Source organism: Motacilla alba, chromosome 4 (assembly GCF_015832195.1).
Source record: "Motacilla alba alba isolate MOTALB_02 chromosome 4, Motacilla_alba_V1.0_pri, whole genome shotgun sequence".
In the NCBI taxonomy this organism is placed as follows: Eukaryota; Metazoa; Chordata; class Aves; order Passeriformes; family Motacillidae; genus Motacilla; species Motacilla alba.
In genome coordinates, this window is record NC_052019.1 from 48,190,887 (window position 1) to 48,207,789 (window position 16,903).

At 36.7% G+C, this 16,903-nt stretch overlaps 1 protein-coding gene across 1 annotated transcript in view; it reads left to right on the plus strand.

The window, feature by feature from the left end:
- CENPE (centromere protein E) overlaps window positions 1-15,960 on the plus strand; it is a 36,658-nt gene extending 20,698 nt beyond the window's left edge. The window contains exons 29-46 of the mRNA XM_038135293.1: window positions 638-868; window positions 1,393-1,602; window positions 2,483-2,764; window positions 2,876-3,034; window positions 3,271-3,501; window positions 4,693-4,923; window positions 5,808-6,008; window positions 6,090-6,242; window positions 6,934-7,146; window positions 8,343-8,552; window positions 9,071-9,280; window positions 10,324-10,545; window positions 11,182-11,385; window positions 11,967-12,079; window positions 12,571-12,668; window positions 13,237-13,396; window positions 13,813-14,075; window positions 14,882-15,960. Coding sequence (XP_037991221.1) covers window positions 638-868; window positions 1,393-1,602; window positions 2,483-2,764; window positions 2,876-3,034; window positions 3,271-3,501; window positions 4,693-4,923; window positions 5,808-6,008; window positions 6,090-6,242; window positions 6,934-7,146; window positions 8,343-8,552; window positions 9,071-9,280; window positions 10,324-10,545; window positions 11,182-11,385; window positions 11,967-12,079; window positions 12,571-12,668; window positions 13,237-13,396; window positions 13,813-14,075; window positions 14,882-14,979 — 3,489 coding nt within the window. The 3' untranslated portion in view covers window positions 14,980-15,960. The remainder of the gene's footprint in view (window positions 1-637; window positions 869-1,392; window positions 1,603-2,482; window positions 2,765-2,875; window positions 3,035-3,270; window positions 3,502-4,692; window positions 4,924-5,807; window positions 6,009-6,089; window positions 6,243-6,933; window positions 7,147-8,342; window positions 8,553-9,070; window positions 9,281-10,323; window positions 10,546-11,181; window positions 11,386-11,966; window positions 12,080-12,570; window positions 12,669-13,236; window positions 13,397-13,812; window positions 14,076-14,881) is intronic.
- Window positions 15,961-16,903: the final 943 nt, after the last annotated feature.

Genomic DNA, 16,903 nt, shown 5'->3' on the forward strand with positions numbered 1-16,903 from the left:
ATAGTATTTAGAAACTATGCACTTTAACCTCTCTCCGTTTTCGCAGTCTTAAATTTTATGTGTTGCAATAGTGTATATTATCTGTATAATTCTGGAGGTCCGGGAGATACTTTAGCTGAGCTTATCTCATTTTTTAACTTATTACACTATTATAAATTTGTTCTCTACTTTTTGTTTTCACATCTGAAGCCAGCGTGGAGGGTAGCCTTCATTTTTAACTCTCAGGAATGTCTCCTGTCTACTATGGGTAGAGCAACTGAGGCAGTTTTATGGGTTTAGAATGTCTTACATGTTTTTCCACATTTTACTTTTGCCTTCCACTGACACAGAAGCACTGACAGTTGATTGACTTTTAGGCAAAATTAGGTTTTTTGTTCTTTGCCTTACTATAGCAGGAGACCACTGGGGAAGTTTTCCTTAAAACAATCCATTTACAACAACCCATATGTACAGACTGCTTCTGAATGATGATCCAATAACGCTATTCAATCCTCGTTGCAGGGTCAAGAAAACTTAGGAACATACTATGTTTTTATGTTGTGTTACTGGTTGTATTTTCTCTAACACATCAAATTATTTTTGGCCATGCAAGACGAGATTATAAATACCAATACTGCTTTGGATTTGTTCTTTCCAGCTCACTGAAGTCACTGAAAACCTGACTCGTGTCTCAGCTGAGTATGATGACCTCCTGGCAGAAAAGCAACAAACTGAAAGGGCATTGAGTGAGCAGCTTGAGAGAATCTCATCACTTAACAAGGAGAAGGATGAGCTTCAGCAAATGGTAGAGACTTGTAAAGAAAGGGAAGAACACCTGTTAAAGGTTCAGAGGCAGTCAGAGATTTTGAAGGACAGCCTAACAAGCAAGGTGAGGAGTTTTTTGTGTTTAGTCGCTGTTATGTATTCTGATGTTTTGTCACTGGTGTGCCAAACTCTTGCTCCACTTAAATCCTATTTAGTTTTTAATTCTCAGAGGATCATTTTTGTGTTGGCAAGCAAACATGAACATGGGCATAGGGTTTTGTCTAAGTTTGTTTACTGCTATTTAGCAATAACATCCTCAGCTTGTCTCAGCCTTGTAACCCATTGGATTGGTCCTTCTTTGAAATGAATGTGAATTTGTCTGAGTGCGTATTCAATACCAGAATCAGTAATTGAACACATATTCCAACTTTTTAAAAGGCATCATGTAGACAGCATGAACTTAACTGGGTTTTGAATCCTTGGTGCTTTCCATGCTCTCTGAATAACAGGTTTGATTTGAAAGATGATCTACTTTGGTTGTACTGGTTGGATGTTAGGAGCACTGTAGGAGAGTGAATCAAACAAAAATTTGGCATATAATTGTATGTTGAATTGATGAAAATGCTGTCTTTGCTTATTTTTTAATAGATCTCAGAAATGACAGAAGAAATAAAAATCATCACGTCAGAGAGAAATCAGCTTGCTGAGGAAAAATCAGAAAGTAATAGCTGTGAAGAAAGTGATCAGCTTCAGGTGCAAAAGGAACAAATCATTTTCCTTACACAAGAGAACCGTTCATTGCAGGAGAAGCTGGACAGTTTACTTTTGAAAACAGAGGAGTTTGGGGAAGGAACTTTGGTAATTATGCTAAAGCTCTAATGGGAAGCTTGGTTATTAAAACTTTTGCTTGAGTGAAATAATTTTCAAAATCTGCGGAGCATTAAAGAGCAAATTTTTTGTTTACTTGAGATGTAACTCCCCACATATTTATGAATGGACATCTGGTACCAGAATGTGACAAATCTTTTTCTATTAGTAAAATACTGACTTGATATAGGAGGGTGATGTTCTGCCTTGATCTGCACATGGATGTAGTTCTTATAATCAAGGAAACTGAAGCTAAAATTTGCTCATCTGTACAGAGTAATTCTGCTTTTTTAAATGTAGAACTGACTCATTTTCCTTTTTCAGTGGAAGGGACATAGCATCCAACACTTCCTATAACTGCTTGTGGTGATTATACCTCTGTGTGTGCATATATATATATACACATATATATAAAATGTAAACTTCAAAAGAAAAGTAATGTATGTGCATTTATTTTAATATTGAAGAGGCTATGGCCATATTTCAAGTAAATAATTTTCTGGGCCTCCCTAGCATGTTATACTGCTGAGACTAGTAATAGAGATAAGGTCTTCAGTTTTGAGATGGGAGAGGTTTGTTGTTAGGCTTTTTTGTTGCTGATATTCCCCTCTATGCTCCAACTATGACATTGAAACACTTCTGATAACTTCTTTTAGAAGTTCTTGCTTCAAGTTTTATTTTCAAATGTCTCTTATTTAAAGAAACTTAAATTGATATGGAGTTTGGTCAAAGTTTAATATTCTAAAATAGTACAAATCTGTCTAAAGCAGTGTTGCTGTCTGTTCTACATAATCAACCTGTCAAAGGTGTCAGATAAGTTTTTCCTAAAGCTGCATCCTGAATGTGTTTACTTGAATCTCTTACAAAATAGGTACCACAGATTCGAGGGCAATCTATGGAGCAAGAGTTATTTCTTCTGAGAGAAGAGCTGAGCCAGGCACAGCGGAAATTGCTAGAAATGGAGGAAGCAAAGGCCAGTGAATATCAAGGGGAATCTGAAAAAATGGAGAGAACAGATGTTATTCCAAAACCACATGACTCCCAGGAAGTCAGCATCCAGACAGAAAGAGATGATGAATTTAAAATGCAACTGGAAAATGTCCAGAATGAGAGAGACCAGCTAAGAGAAATGCTTCAGGAAACAATTAGCAAGGTAATAAAAGTAGTTCTCTTCCCATAGGAGAACAGCTCTAGTAGGTTTCTTTAGATGTTGGAAGTGTGATTCAGGTGTTAATGTGTTAATGTGCTTTAACTGTATCCAAAGAACTCAGAGATGCAGGAGGAGTTGAGATGTACTCGTGAATCTCTTGGACAACATCAGGAGAAGATTGTGGAGCTGGAAGGAAGTGTTTCAGTGAAAGAAAACCAGCTCTCGAAGGCGCAAGAGGCATTGAAGGAAAAAACTGATGAACTGCAGCAGAAGGTCAGAAGCAGTTTTGCCAAGAAAATTACAAGTTCTGTTGGGTTTGGCAGCCCATGTCTACTGCTAGCTTCAGTTTGTAGGGTTCCAGTAGATGTACTAAAGAAACCCATTATTTATAACTAAACATGTCTGGGTGCTGAACAATTGAATAGTATTTGGTATCAACAATGCACAGCAATGCAGTTTTAGGTCTTTAACTCAATGCACTCCAACTCCTTTGGATTTGTTCTTTCCAGCTCACTGAAGTCACTGAAAACCTGACTCGTGTCTCAGCTGAGTATGGTGACCTCCTGGCAGAAAAGCAACAAACTGAAAGGGCATTGAGTGAGCAGCTTGAGAGAATCTCATCACTTAACAAGGAGAAGGATGAGCTTCAGCAAATGGTAGAGACTTGTAAAGAAAGGGAAGAACACCTGTTAAAGGTTCAGAGGCAGTCAGAGATTTTGAAGGACAGCCTAACAAGCAAGGTGAGGAGTTTTTTGTGTTTAGTCGCTGTTATGTATTCTGATGTTTTGTCACTGGTGTGCCAAACTCTTGCTCCACTTAAATCCTATTTAGTTTTTAATTCTCAGAGGATCATTTTTGTGTTGGCAAGCAAACATGAACATGGGCATAGGGTTTTGTCTAAGTTTGTTTACTGCTATTTAGCAATAACATCCTCAGCTTGTCTCAGCCTTGTAACCCATTGGATTGGTCCTTCTTTGAAATGAATGTGAATTTGTCTGAGTGCGTATTCAATACCAGAATCAGTAATTGAACACATATTCCAACTTTTTAAAAGGCATCGTGTAGACAGCATGAACGTAACTGGGTTTTGAATCCTTGGTGCTTTTCACGGTCTTGAAGGTGCAAGGGGCATTGAAGGAAAAAACTGATGAACTGCAGCAGAAGGTCAGAAGCAGTTTTGCCAAGAAAATTACAAGTTCTGCTAGGTTTGGCGGCCCATGTCTACTGCTAGCTTCAGTTTGTAGGGCTCCAGTAGATGTACTAAAGAAACCCATTATTTATAACTAAATATGACTTGGTGCTGAATGAATGAACAGTATTTAGAATCGATACATTTTAACCTCTCTCCATTTTCGCAGTCTTAAATTTGATGCATTGCAATAGTGTATATTAGCTATGTAATTCTGAAGGTCGGTGAGCAACTTTAGCTGAGCTTCTCATTTTTTAATTTATTACACTATTATAAATTTGTTCTCTACTTTTTGTTTTCACATCTGAAGCCAGTGTGGATGGTAGGCTTCATTTTAGCATATTGTCATGTCTCCTATGCATACAGCAACTGAGGCAGTTTTATGGGTTTAGAATGTCTTACATGTTTTTCCACATTTTACTTTTGCCTTCCACTGACACAGAAGCACTGACAGTTGATTAGCTTTTAAGCAAAATTTTGTCTTTTTTGGCTTACTATAGCAGGAGACCTCTGGGGGTGTTCTTTTCCTTAAAACAATCCATTTACAACAACCCATATGTACAGACAGTGCTTCTGAATGATGATCCGACAACACTTTTCAATCTAAACTTCATTGCTGGGACAGGAATACTTAGGAACTTATAATGTTACTGGTTGTATTTTCTCCGATGCATCAAATTATTTTTGGCCATGCAAGACGAGATTATAAATACCAATACTGCTTTGGATTTGTTCTTTCCAGCTCACTGAAGTCACTGAAAACCTGGCTCGTGTCTCAGCTGAGTATGGTGACCTCCTGGCAGAAAAGCAACAAACTGAAAGGGCATTGAGTGAGCAGCTTGAGAGAATCTCATCACTTAACAAGGAGAAGGATGAGCTTCAGCAAATGGTAGAGACTTGTAAAGAAAGGGAAGAACACCTGTTAAAGGTTCAGAGGCAGTCAGAGATTTTGGAAGTCAGCCTAACAACCAAGGTGAGAAGCTTTGTTGTTTAGTCACTATTTTGTATTCTGATGTTTATTACTCATATGGTAAACATGTGCACAAGCTTTCATTTTTATTCTTGGTACATTAGCTTTATGGTTGGTAAACAAACAGGAACTTGGGCAAGGGATTTTGTCTACCTTTCTTTATTGATGTTTAGTAATAACATCCTCTACTTGTCTCAGCCTTGTAACCCACTGGATTGGTCCTTCTTTGGAATGAGTGTGAATTTATCATTTGTGTGCATCTTTAATATAATAATCAGTAATTGAATATATATTCCAACTTTTTTAAAAAAACTGTGTAGACAGCATGTACTCAACTGGGTTTTGAAGTCATGGTGCTTTGCATGCTTTCTGAATACCAGACCATGTTTGGAAGTCTTGCACTTAGTTCTGGCCAACTCATTCTTTTCATAGTGTTTGCTTTGCAGCTTTTCACCTGTCACATTTTTCCTTTGTAGATCAAAGAGTATAATTGAGGATTGCTTCCTTTTAGCAAATATCACACTCTAGTAGAGGAAATATAAAGATATTGTCCATTTTTTATGCCCATTCTCTATTTATTTTAATTTTCTTGTTATATAGACATATGTTGATTGCCTTTTCCTTTTATTTCTATTGGTTTATGGAAAACCAAGTTGACTGATGTAAACTCTTTGTGTGTCATGCTGTTCCTCTTCCTTGTACATTTTCTTCTATGTTATTAGAACACACAAATTATTTTTAAACTTTTCCTTCTGCTAGTGTGAATTTTAGTAATTAAGAATTGTGATTTTTTCTATTTGACACAACTGATTTGACTACTTCATAGGGTGTATAAAGACCCCAACCACCAAATTGTGATTTGCATTTTTTTCCCCTGTTCATTGTAGATTCAACAGTTAACTGAGACACTAAATAGTGTCTCATATGAGAAGGACCAGTTATTAGCTGAAAGAACTAATCACTCCTTACAACTTCAAGAACAAATCTCATCAGTTAATCGTGAAAAAGATGAGCTACAAAAACTTCTTCAGGATGTCAGGTCTGAGCGGGACCAGCTCAAGACAGAAATGCAAAGAAATTCTGAGATGGTGAGTGCTGCAATTTGCATACCTGAGTTATGAATTACTTCTTGTCTCAACTGGTACTTAAATATGTCTTTTTTATTTTAGTGTGTTGAAACAAAGGCAAAACTGGAAGATGCTTTAGAACAACTGAAGCAGAGAAACCTGAACAATATAAATATGTCCATTCAGGTAAACCCAGTGGATATTGCAGAGCAGGTGGCCAATGACAGCTTGACAGAAAAAAACTTGACAATTAAGGTAAGCTTATTTTTCTCTTTGTTTTAAAGATGCACATAAAAACTTAATGACACTTGTCATGGAGCATAAGCCTTTTGTGCATTATCTGTAAAATGGTTAGCAAGATATGCAAAGATGCTGCACACCATGGGATCAGTTGATTTGCTGTTCTTGTTCAGTGATAGCACATAGACAATTAAACATGATTCTGGAGTTGCAGGTTACTGGGTCTTCAAGCCTGTAGCACTACTGAGCCTGCTCACTACTTGTTCACACCTTCCTTTTTGTGGCAGAGTGCTAGGACCGACTTCATGAGCCCTTTCCTTCTAGAAAGGAGAAGCAGATAATCCTAGGAGTCCATCCTGATGGAAAGCCAGCTGGCAAACTTGTGAACAGGCAATAATTTTTTTCCTGCCTGATTTACAAATCTTGATGTGGCCAGGCAATCTAAACCACAAAGACAATTTGAGCTTGTAAAGTGACTTGCTGGAAAACTAAGAAATTATCTGGGTTTGTGCCTGGATTAGTGTTTTTGTCATATTGCCGTGGCAAGTCAAAACTGAAGTCTTCATCATAATAACTTTTCCTGTTGTAAAACCAGTACATACTGTAGGGGTTAGTCCTGGAGTCAGGTAATTTATTTTCTGTTTCTGTTTATAGCTAATCACACTTTCCCGTATTGTGAACGTATTATTTTTTCTCTTGCATTTAGGAGCTTCTTGAGAAATTCCCAAGTATGGGGAAGAGATATGAATGTCTCTCTACAATGTCTCTTAAGCTAAAGAGTGAACTGAACAGTCAGAAAGCACTGATAGCTGTGATACTGCCTCAGCTTACACTGGAGCAGAGTAAACAAGTCAAAACACTTCAAACTAAAAATGAGGAAATGAACACTCGTCTCCAGAAGTTATTGACCAAATTGAAGGTACCAGCTTATAATGCTGAATGTGTGGATGCTTCATATTGCTTGGATTTGGTTTTGGGTTTTTTTTAATAAGCTCTCAATGGCAACAGCTAGGATTTTATATACTCTAGCTTTTGGGGGTTATACTCTAGGGTTTTGAGAGTCCATACATTGGAGAAAATAATTGATAGTTATTGTTTTACAATCTTAGAAAACTGTAACTACTTAGTTATGTAAATCAAACTTAGTTTTTAACTGTAGTTCAGCTGCTTTGCACAGAATTATTTCATTAATATTATTCCATTTTAACTGGAAAATGAAATTTCCTTTCTGTACTCTATAAATCAAATAATAGATTACTATTTCTCTGTGGGGGAAAGAGACATGCAAGATGGCCTGGAGACGCATGCTTACTCTGCAAAACTATCCAGGTAGTTTGATTTTACAGCGTTCCCCAGTTTGGAATCAGTTTCTCCATTGGACTAAAATTATTAGCAAAAAGGTTAAGGGTAGTTGGGAAAGAATTCCTGTTAACATATGCAGAAGTGCAGTAAATGACGAGAGTTTTTTTCTGTTTCTTTATTTGCCATGAAATAGTAAGGGCTGGGGTTTTTTTAGTTGGAGCATGGAAACATGCACAGACCTGGAGAGAGAGACTGAGGTTCTTGACAGTCAGTGATGTCTACAAAAACTATTAACATGGAAGATGAACTAATATTCCAAAGGTCCTCATTTTATAACTTAACACAGCCATTTTAGGTTTAATTTTTTCCATAGCTGGTTTTTAACTTTTATGGTTAAAGATGTTTAAGATTCAACTAGCAAGCTCTGGTAGAATAGTTTTAAATCAGCACAGTGATATTCTTTTCCTAGATCATCTGCACCTTTCACAACTCCAAGAGAAAATAAATATAACAAAGAACACTTCACTTTGAAAAACAAAGTTTAGATTTGCGTAAGACTGTCTAGAGCCTTTTAGACTTCTTGGCTTTTTTGGAGTCTGCAGAAAATAGCGTACTAGAAGAGTGCTGTCTCAGCTAAAAGGCTTACATGCCATTACTGTCATGCACATGTGAACCTGATTTTCTTAGTCAAGTGTTAGTTATCCTGGACATTTAGAGGCTCAGAGAGTAAATAGATTGAATTAAAAAATACTGTATTTTAGCTGTTACCATTTTAAAATGGGCTCACTGATACATTCTGTGCTTCTGCAACAGCTTCTGTTCAGCTCTGTTTGCACAAAGAAAAGAGATTATCACACTACTGTTCACAAGTATGAAATGGAGTTGCTTGAAGAAAAGAGAAAACAAGATCACCTACAGTCCCAGATTCAATGTCTCAGTAATATTAATTTGAAGCAGAATGGAGTATCAACTCAAGAGTTAAACAGCTGTGAGGGGCTGCAGAGTTTCTACTTGGATGCAGAGGTAATGCTTGGGGAAAAAAATAGACAATAAAAACCCATTCCAAGGCATGGGGTCATCTGGTGGTGGGAATGTAATGGCAGGGCATTTATCTGTTAAAACTTTTCTGAAGGGAGCTGAAGGAATAGAGTTATTTTTGATGCTGCTAGTTCTATAATAAAAGGCTTTTGCTTTGTAAAGCAACTGAAAATAAATTTAGTATGTTAGAAAATAGTGGGAATGTTATTTACTTATTTGCCCTTTACAATGCATACTATCCAATACCAAGATGACTTGTTCTAAAACAGTGGAATAAACTTTTGCTAATAAGCACTTTGTTTTCCTTTTCCACCTGCCCCAGGAACACAGATTGTCTTCTTGCTTTCCCAATAGGGTGTAATTTTAAGTCTAGCAAAACTCCTTTTATATGATAATTAGATGCTAAACCAGACTTCCTGCAATACTGATAGCTGAGAGGACAGAAGGTATATTTAAACATGTGATAATCAAGCCAGTACTTAAATTTTCAATTTTTTTTCAAGAGCATTCTCAAAGATGTATCAGAATTGGAAAATGAACTTCTCTGCATAGAAGCAGAGATACAGCAGGAAGAAAGTGCTAGAAAAGAAACAATACAGTTCTGGGAAGCTTGTTCAGTAGCTCATTGGGATGCCGAGGAACTGAAAGAAGAACTAAAGAAAGATAATGAAAGACTCTTGCAAGTCTTAACTTTCTGGACTCCTAAAGTAAAGGTAAAGTTAAATGTTATAGAATCAGAAATGCATTTTGTGTAAGCCCTCTGATGGAAAACAAAACACAAAAAAGGCTATTGAATAATCATTCATTTATTATCAGCACTTACTCATACCTTAAGTGGAAGATGTAGGAGTACTTAAAAGATTTTTGAAGATTTTTTAAACTTGAAAACTTGCTTTCTAAAAGACTTTCTAGGTAATAAATGGGAGTAGGGTTGTTTATTTGGGGTTTTATTAGTCTGAATTTTGGAAAATGTTGCTTTTCTTGCCAAACTTTATCAAAACCACTATAGCTATTTTTGAACTCAGTTAAATTTATATTTACACTCCTTTCTTTCTTATGCTTACTGCTTGCTTCTTTTGGAACTCTGGACAGCATTTTTCAGGGTTTAGTGCATCATGAACAGGATTTCACAAGATTTCATCTTTCTGATTAAATCTTAAGTTTAGCTTATTTTTAAAAAGTTTTTTCTGTAGAGTCAATAGTCCGTCTTGACATTTTAGGAATTTTGCAGTGTTGGCGAGGTTTTTGGAAGAATTCCCTGACCCCAATATCATGTGGATCAAAGGTTTTAACAAACAAACAAAAATCTAGTAAACATTGTCATTTCCTGACGACTATGAAGTTTTTATTTATCTGACATGTTAAACATGTGGGTTTCTAGAATAGTCCAATGTGTAGATTTAATTTCCTTTAGTCAGTGAATACATTCTAGGAAGAAAAATCTGTAAATAATTATGGTTTTCTGTGACTTTCAAGAAGTCTTCCCAATATAGTTCCTTTTGTTTCTTTAATATTAAGAGTTTGAGATAGTGTATTGCAGGTTTACCAGTATTTCTGCATTATCATCTTCTCCCTTTCTTCTGTAAATGAAACTGTTCTTTGAGTGATAATGATACTATTTCTGACAGCAAGCATTGTCAAATAGGGCATTGAAACAAGAATGTGATAATAATGCAGCCTAATCTACTTCCTGTTTCTTCACTTGCCATATTTCTAGCAGATTTAAAAAATTCTGTGTGATGCTACTGACTTTCAGATACTCCTTGAACTTTCTTCAGAGCTGGATGCCAGAACTGCTGATTACAGTAAAAATGCTGATGTTGAATTAAAACAGAGAAAAGAGAAAAATGAAGAGTTGCTTCAAGATCTAAACACTCTAAAAGAAAAACTGGCCCCTGGTGGCTCTGCCAGTCTGGCATTAGAAGAAGAAAATTATAGGCTTCATAATAAATTAAAGGCTGCAGAACACGATAAAAAGGTACCAATACTTGCTTCAAAGGAAAGCTTCTTTGATGCTTGCTTTCTAAGGGAGAGTACTCCAAACTGAAAATAAGGATTGATGGCAACTGTAAATCTATGCCACCACAATACAAATAGAGTACACTTTATTTCAGTCGCTCTTTTATTTCCAAAGTGGAATTTTGAGCTTTTGCCTTTAACATGATTGTTTTAATGGCCTGATTTCTGTACCCAAATAGGTGCTCAGTTTAGAAATCACATGGAAGCTTTTACTTGCTTTTCAAGTATTGACTTTAATAGGGTGGTATTCTTGATGCTTCCTGTAAGTATATGGTATTCACTATACGTGAAGCTGGAGAAGAGTTCTCTATTTAATCACAGGAATTGAGAAATCATTTTTTTCTCTTTTTTTATGCCACAGTTACCCTTCTCCAAAGCACTTATTCTTTTCCAAGACTTGACTGTTCTAGACTATTAAAAGGTGACGCAAACAGTGACCTGGACATGAAGAGTTGCCACAGAGCCTGTAGTGTTGGATTTTTTTGGTGTGGTTTGGGTTTTTGCTAGTTCTTGCTTAAGATATGACCATGTGCTGTTACTGTAGCTGTCTTTTGACATAACTGCTCATAACTGATTGACTGATGTATCTCAATAGGTTATGGAAGTAAAAATTCAGAAGTTAGAAAAGGTAATAAATGAAGTAGGAGAAAGTGTCAAAGAGAGAGATGACAGGATAAGCAAGTTACAAGCACAGATGAGAATAAGAACAGAGACAAGTGAGCTCACCCAACTGCAAGCCAAACTGAATGAGATGGATAATTGCCTCAAGACTGCCTTAACAGAAAAACAGAGTCTTCAGGTATGAGCAAAATACTTCACTCTTCTCTTTCTCCTCTGATGAAAGACACAAAGCATGCTTGAAAACAGTTGTAGGTGAAGCATAGCTCTCCATAGTCAATGTATTTGTTCTGGATGGCATTCCTAGAGTAAATTCCACTTGCTTGTTTAGCAGACAGTTTCACATTCTACCAGTGCAACCTTCAGTGGCAACTTTAGAATCCATATTACGATACTAGAAACTAAATGTGTCACTTCTATGTGATGCATTTCTGAAACACTTGAAACATTTTAAAACTTTTAAACTGAAGCATGAACTATTTAGTCAATATTTGCACGCTAATTTAGAATTCCCAGATTTATATCTGCACCAAAGTCGGCAAAACTTGCTAAAATATTGTTGCAAGTAATACACCAGAGTAGGATACCAACTGCTACCATAGTGCTAGTTGGTAATGTGAGCCACCTTAGTGAAAAATAACTTCCTGCTCCTGGTCCTGTCCTGCAAAAGCTAGTAGATCATAGCAAAAATACAAGGTAAACGTCCCTTAATTTCATTGCTAAGTAAAAAGCCCTTATTTGTTCTAAATATTTTATTTTCAGGCAAAATTAGATAAAGGTGCTGAGCCGTACAAAGAAGAAATTGACCAGCTCAAAACACAATTGGTAAAATGTGATCTGGAAAGAATGAAACAATCCAACTCCTTTGAAGTGAAGTAAGTTCAAATTTTATCTTACAATTCTCAACTGCTTCATTCCTAGCTTCTACTTTGCTCTTTTCCCACATAATAAGTAAGCATTCAGCTTGAGGTGGTGTAAGTTTTTATGTTGGTTAGAGAAAGTAAAATCTGTATGTACCTTGGGTTGCTTACAAAACTTCTTCCCTGTACACTCACCAAAACTTCTCAATCAACCATGTTCAGCCATAAATGGAATAACTGTTCTCACAAAAGAAGGCAAGGGGAAAGCAATAACTGAAAGCACTTTCTACTTCACTAGAGAGAAGGATGCACCAAAAATAATTAGTCCAACTTTTGGGTGCACTTTATCCAAAATATAACTGACAACCAGGTTTATGTAGTTTTTCTTGTATAACATGGGTGTATCTTGTATTTGATAGCTCATTGGAATTCAACTGAAACTGTAATAACTATTAAACTTGAGTTTTTCTGATTTTTTTTTTCCCCTCCCTTCCTGCTTCATATAGACTTGCTAATTATAAAGCCCTTGCAGAACACAGAGAACAACAGTTAACAAAGCTAAAAGAAGAACTGAGAAGAGCACACCAAGAGCAAGATGTTACTGGTAAATTCAAGATAAATAGAAGGGACTCTTTCATGTTAAACGCTGAGTTTTGAGGCTAAGTGTTTGAAGACCAGGTTGAGATGCAAGCCTTGTACTCAAAGGGTATGAGGAGAACTGGGTGCATTGGAAGATGAGATGGAAAGTAGGTTACAGCAGCTGCATATGAACTACATTAGAATCACAGCAGCTCTTGTGCTTTTCTCCAGCCACGTTTGCCCTTGTGGAGGGATAAGCTGCAGTGGTGGTAGCTCATGTTGCCGCTTTCTCCTTGACATATGAATACCTAGTTCTAATCAAAGCTATGACATACCTGGTACAAGAACTAGTTTACCACTAAATGGCCCAGTGAAGAATCTGTCATGTTTCTTAATATCTCCCTGGCAGTGTGAATACTGGGAGATGTATTTTTTGTAGAAAAAGAGTAACTGTTGTAATGGCACTTGTAACCCAGTAAAGTTTCACATATAAGACCACAAGAAGGAATAGGCTAAAAAATTGGTTTGGTATTGGTTTGGTTTTAAGCACTCTCCAAATAATGCACACACATATGTATAAATCTGTTTTCTAGTGCTGAAAGAAGCAGATCCTCAGCAATCCCAAATACCCCTTACTTGTGGTGGTGGCAGTGGTATTGTGCAGAGCACACAAATACTTGTTCTAAAATCTGAACAAGCCAAGCTGCAGAAAGAGAACTTGCAGATGAAGAAACAAAATGACCTTCTACTGAGGTAAGTGGACAGCTGAGTAGCAGCATGTCAAATCATTTATGTACATTTATGTCTTTAGGTACATCATTAGTGCTTGTTTCTGGGAGACCTATGGAACTGAATAATCATTAATTTTAGATTTCACATCATAAACTTTTAAATAAAAGCTAGTGGTTTATGGCTTATAAAGCCATAAAGACCTTTTGAACTTTAAATTGCTTGCTTTCTTAAGAATCTTTTACATGATGGAAGATACACTTGAATTGTACATTGGAAGGAATTTAAGTTTAAAAAAAATCCTCTGAAACCAAGCTATTCTACTGCCATGTCTGTCATAGTCATCTGAAAATACAGGAACTCTGTTTTTCAGGGATTTTTTCTTAAAGAAATTGCTTTAAACTTTTCTTAATTGAATGCTGGGGTTCTTTTCTTTGCAGTAATGAACTTCAACTGAAAGAGGAACTCAGGAAATGGAAAGAAAGAGCACTGAAATGGAGAGAACGATCCTCAAGAGAAACTACTCGAGAGACAATACTGAAGTCTCCTAAGAAGGCAGTGTCATATTTCTTTAAAGAGCAAATACCTTCACCCTGCAAAGAAAGTGTTTCTCAGGAAACAGTGACTCAGGACCTACCAAAACCTCTGCCTCTGACTTGTCCAACAAATTTCTTTGATAATTCCCACTTGGGTGTGCTAACAGGTATGTAATACAGTGGTAGTGCCCTATAAGATTTGAAGATGCAAAATGTAAGGGATGGCCTGAGATCTGAAACTTGCATGATAAGTTTTCCTGAATGATTTGTCATATGACTGTTGAAAAGCTGACTATTTAAGCTGTCCAGCTTCTGTATGCTCTACAGACTCAAAATACCAAAATGAATCCTTCACCTGCTGAAGAATATATGAACCTTTTTTTCCTTTTCTGCAGTGGAAGTGTTGATGAGTGACTTTTAAAAGTGAGTCAGCAAAATATTCTCATTAGACAGCTGGTGCTCTAAAATGTTTTGCTTTCTAACTTTACATTGGTTAAGTACAGATTTCTGGTAAAACTATATAAAGTTAACGGCTGGTTAACTTTTTTCTGAAGATTTTCAAGATGGTTGACTTTAGCCTTTGTTGCATTTGCTACTCTGCCTGGCTCCAGCTGCAATAACAGCTGTTTTGATGAGAACTTCTGTTCCACAGCCTCACTTCAGATTTCTTATATCTGGCCTGCTACTTTTAGTGACCTTCTGCCCTCATGCTTCTCACGGCCTTCAGAAGGCTGAGCAGACATGTTGAAGAGTAGCCAGTTTTTGAGGTATTAGTAGCAGCCTTCCAGAAAGCCAACGAGTCATGTTCTTTGTGATGGCCAACTTGGTAACAGCACAGCTTTCCTCACAACACAAAGCTCCTCAGAGGGAAGATTTCATAGCTGACATACAAAACACTAATCAAGATTAAATCACTGTATTCCTGCTGCTTGTCTAAGTGAGAAAGGCTTTAATGTTCTTGTCTTCTGTACAGATACACAACCTGAGGGCACAGAGTCCACAGAAGAACATCTTAAGCACTTGTTTGGGACTTCAGACAGAGATAAAGCCCCTGATTGCAGCACCCAGTGAAGATGCTCTGTTGTAAGCTGCCCTTATAGTGCCTACAGCCAGGATCTGCATATACAAAAGAAAATTGCTTCAGGTTAAAAACCATCAGCCTCTTCCGTCTTTGCTGTCTTGGAGTTTTTCCTTCTCACAACTGGAAAAGCTGAAATATGAGGACAAAGATGGAAAAACAGATGTTGCCCCACAATGTGCTCATCTGCTAATGTTCCACTTTGGTGTCTGGATGTGGACTTTTTTTGATGGCAAAGAGAGGCTAATGTATTGAAGAAAAAAACAGAAAAAACAATGGATCACAAACTAATCTACTGTGAAACTTCTGAGTCTCAAACTTTTCATTCTGTCATTCCTAAACAGCCCTTTTCTGGGGTGTAGATATTACTATCTTCAGAGTGATGTTGACTTGGCAAGAAATATTTTTTGTTTCTTGGCATGTGGTTTTTATACCATACTTTAGGCCAACAGAAACTGCATTTTCACCACAATCTTGACTTCTTTGGACACTGCAACCGAAGTTAATGATCTTCTGCTTGTAGAGCATACAATCAAGGGTTCCTCTTAAACTCCTTAAAAGTTTCTGCAGCTCAGCCAATTATGGTACTGTGAGTAACTTTGAATTTTGCATCATTTTTCAATATACCTGTCTGAAGTTGTGTATTGGACTTTTTTTAAATAGTAAGCAATGGACTTCACACTCTTCTGCTTCTCTAGTGAAGGGAAAACAAACCAGATCATTGGGGCAAGATGGACCTTTATTAACCTACTTATCTGTATTGTGAGACCTACGTTTTGTAAGTTTTATATAAGAAATTTTAACTTGACAATAAAATTTATTGTGTTAAATATGTAAAAATGGTTTTGCTGTTCACTTGTGCTATGATCCAAGGATGCTGACTGCAACATTCAGTGTCTAAATATTACCAAATTACTGTCTTTTGTACTGATTTAATCACTTCCATAATCATTATTATTCTTCTTGTCTCTGTCCTCTATAACCTTCTGCAGCAATTACATATGCAGAAGTTTACTGTTGTCAGAGTTTTATTTAATTCTTTGAGTCTATGAGAAAATGGTTGAAGTCTAAAATATAGATCCTTCTCCCTTTCCTCTCCTCCGTGCCCTCCACTGCCAACTAAACGGGAATTGGGCAGTCAGAACCTGTGATCAACTCCATTAAGGATGAAATCATCATCTTGAGATGAGAAAGTCATCCCTAAGGAAGATACCTGCATCCAAAAACACCATCTTTATTTTACTGGAATAATCTCTGTGATGCTAGGTCCTGTTTGGGTCACCCAAAGTGACAAGCAAATGGCTACACTGACATGTTCCTGAGCATTCAGCAGTTACTGGAATGGGGGGAGTCACACAAGGATTATATACCTGATGGAGATACTTCTGTAGTAAAGAACCAACCTTCTATTTACTTTGAATGGCTGAGAGCTGACAACTACTGTACCTAGTAGGAAGTTGCAAGGATTTCTCTCAATCTCTGGCCTGGAACGTGTTTTGGGAAGCTTTTAAAGGCATGATGAGCCAAAAATATACAGGTTCTAAATACCATTACAGAGTTGGGTGCTGCAAAGTGCTGGTGTGTCTGTGGTGGTGTTTTTTGGTGGTCTTTTTTTTTTCTTTTCTTTTTTTTTCTTTTTTTTCTTTTTTTTCTTTTTTTTCTTTTTTTTCTTTTTTTTCTTTTTTTTCTTTTTGAGGTTGGTTGAAAGTTTTTTGGGTTTGTTTTGGGTTATTTTTTGTTTGGTTTGATTTGTTACTTTTTTTATTTCCCTCTATGATCAACGAGATTTCCTTTGGCTACCAGCATTTTGGTGTACTAATAAATGAATTAGACTGATTTTTCTCTTCCAGAATCAGGAAAGAAGGTGTATATATAGATCTACCTCTTCTATATACAATTTCCATTGGTTTTTTTGTT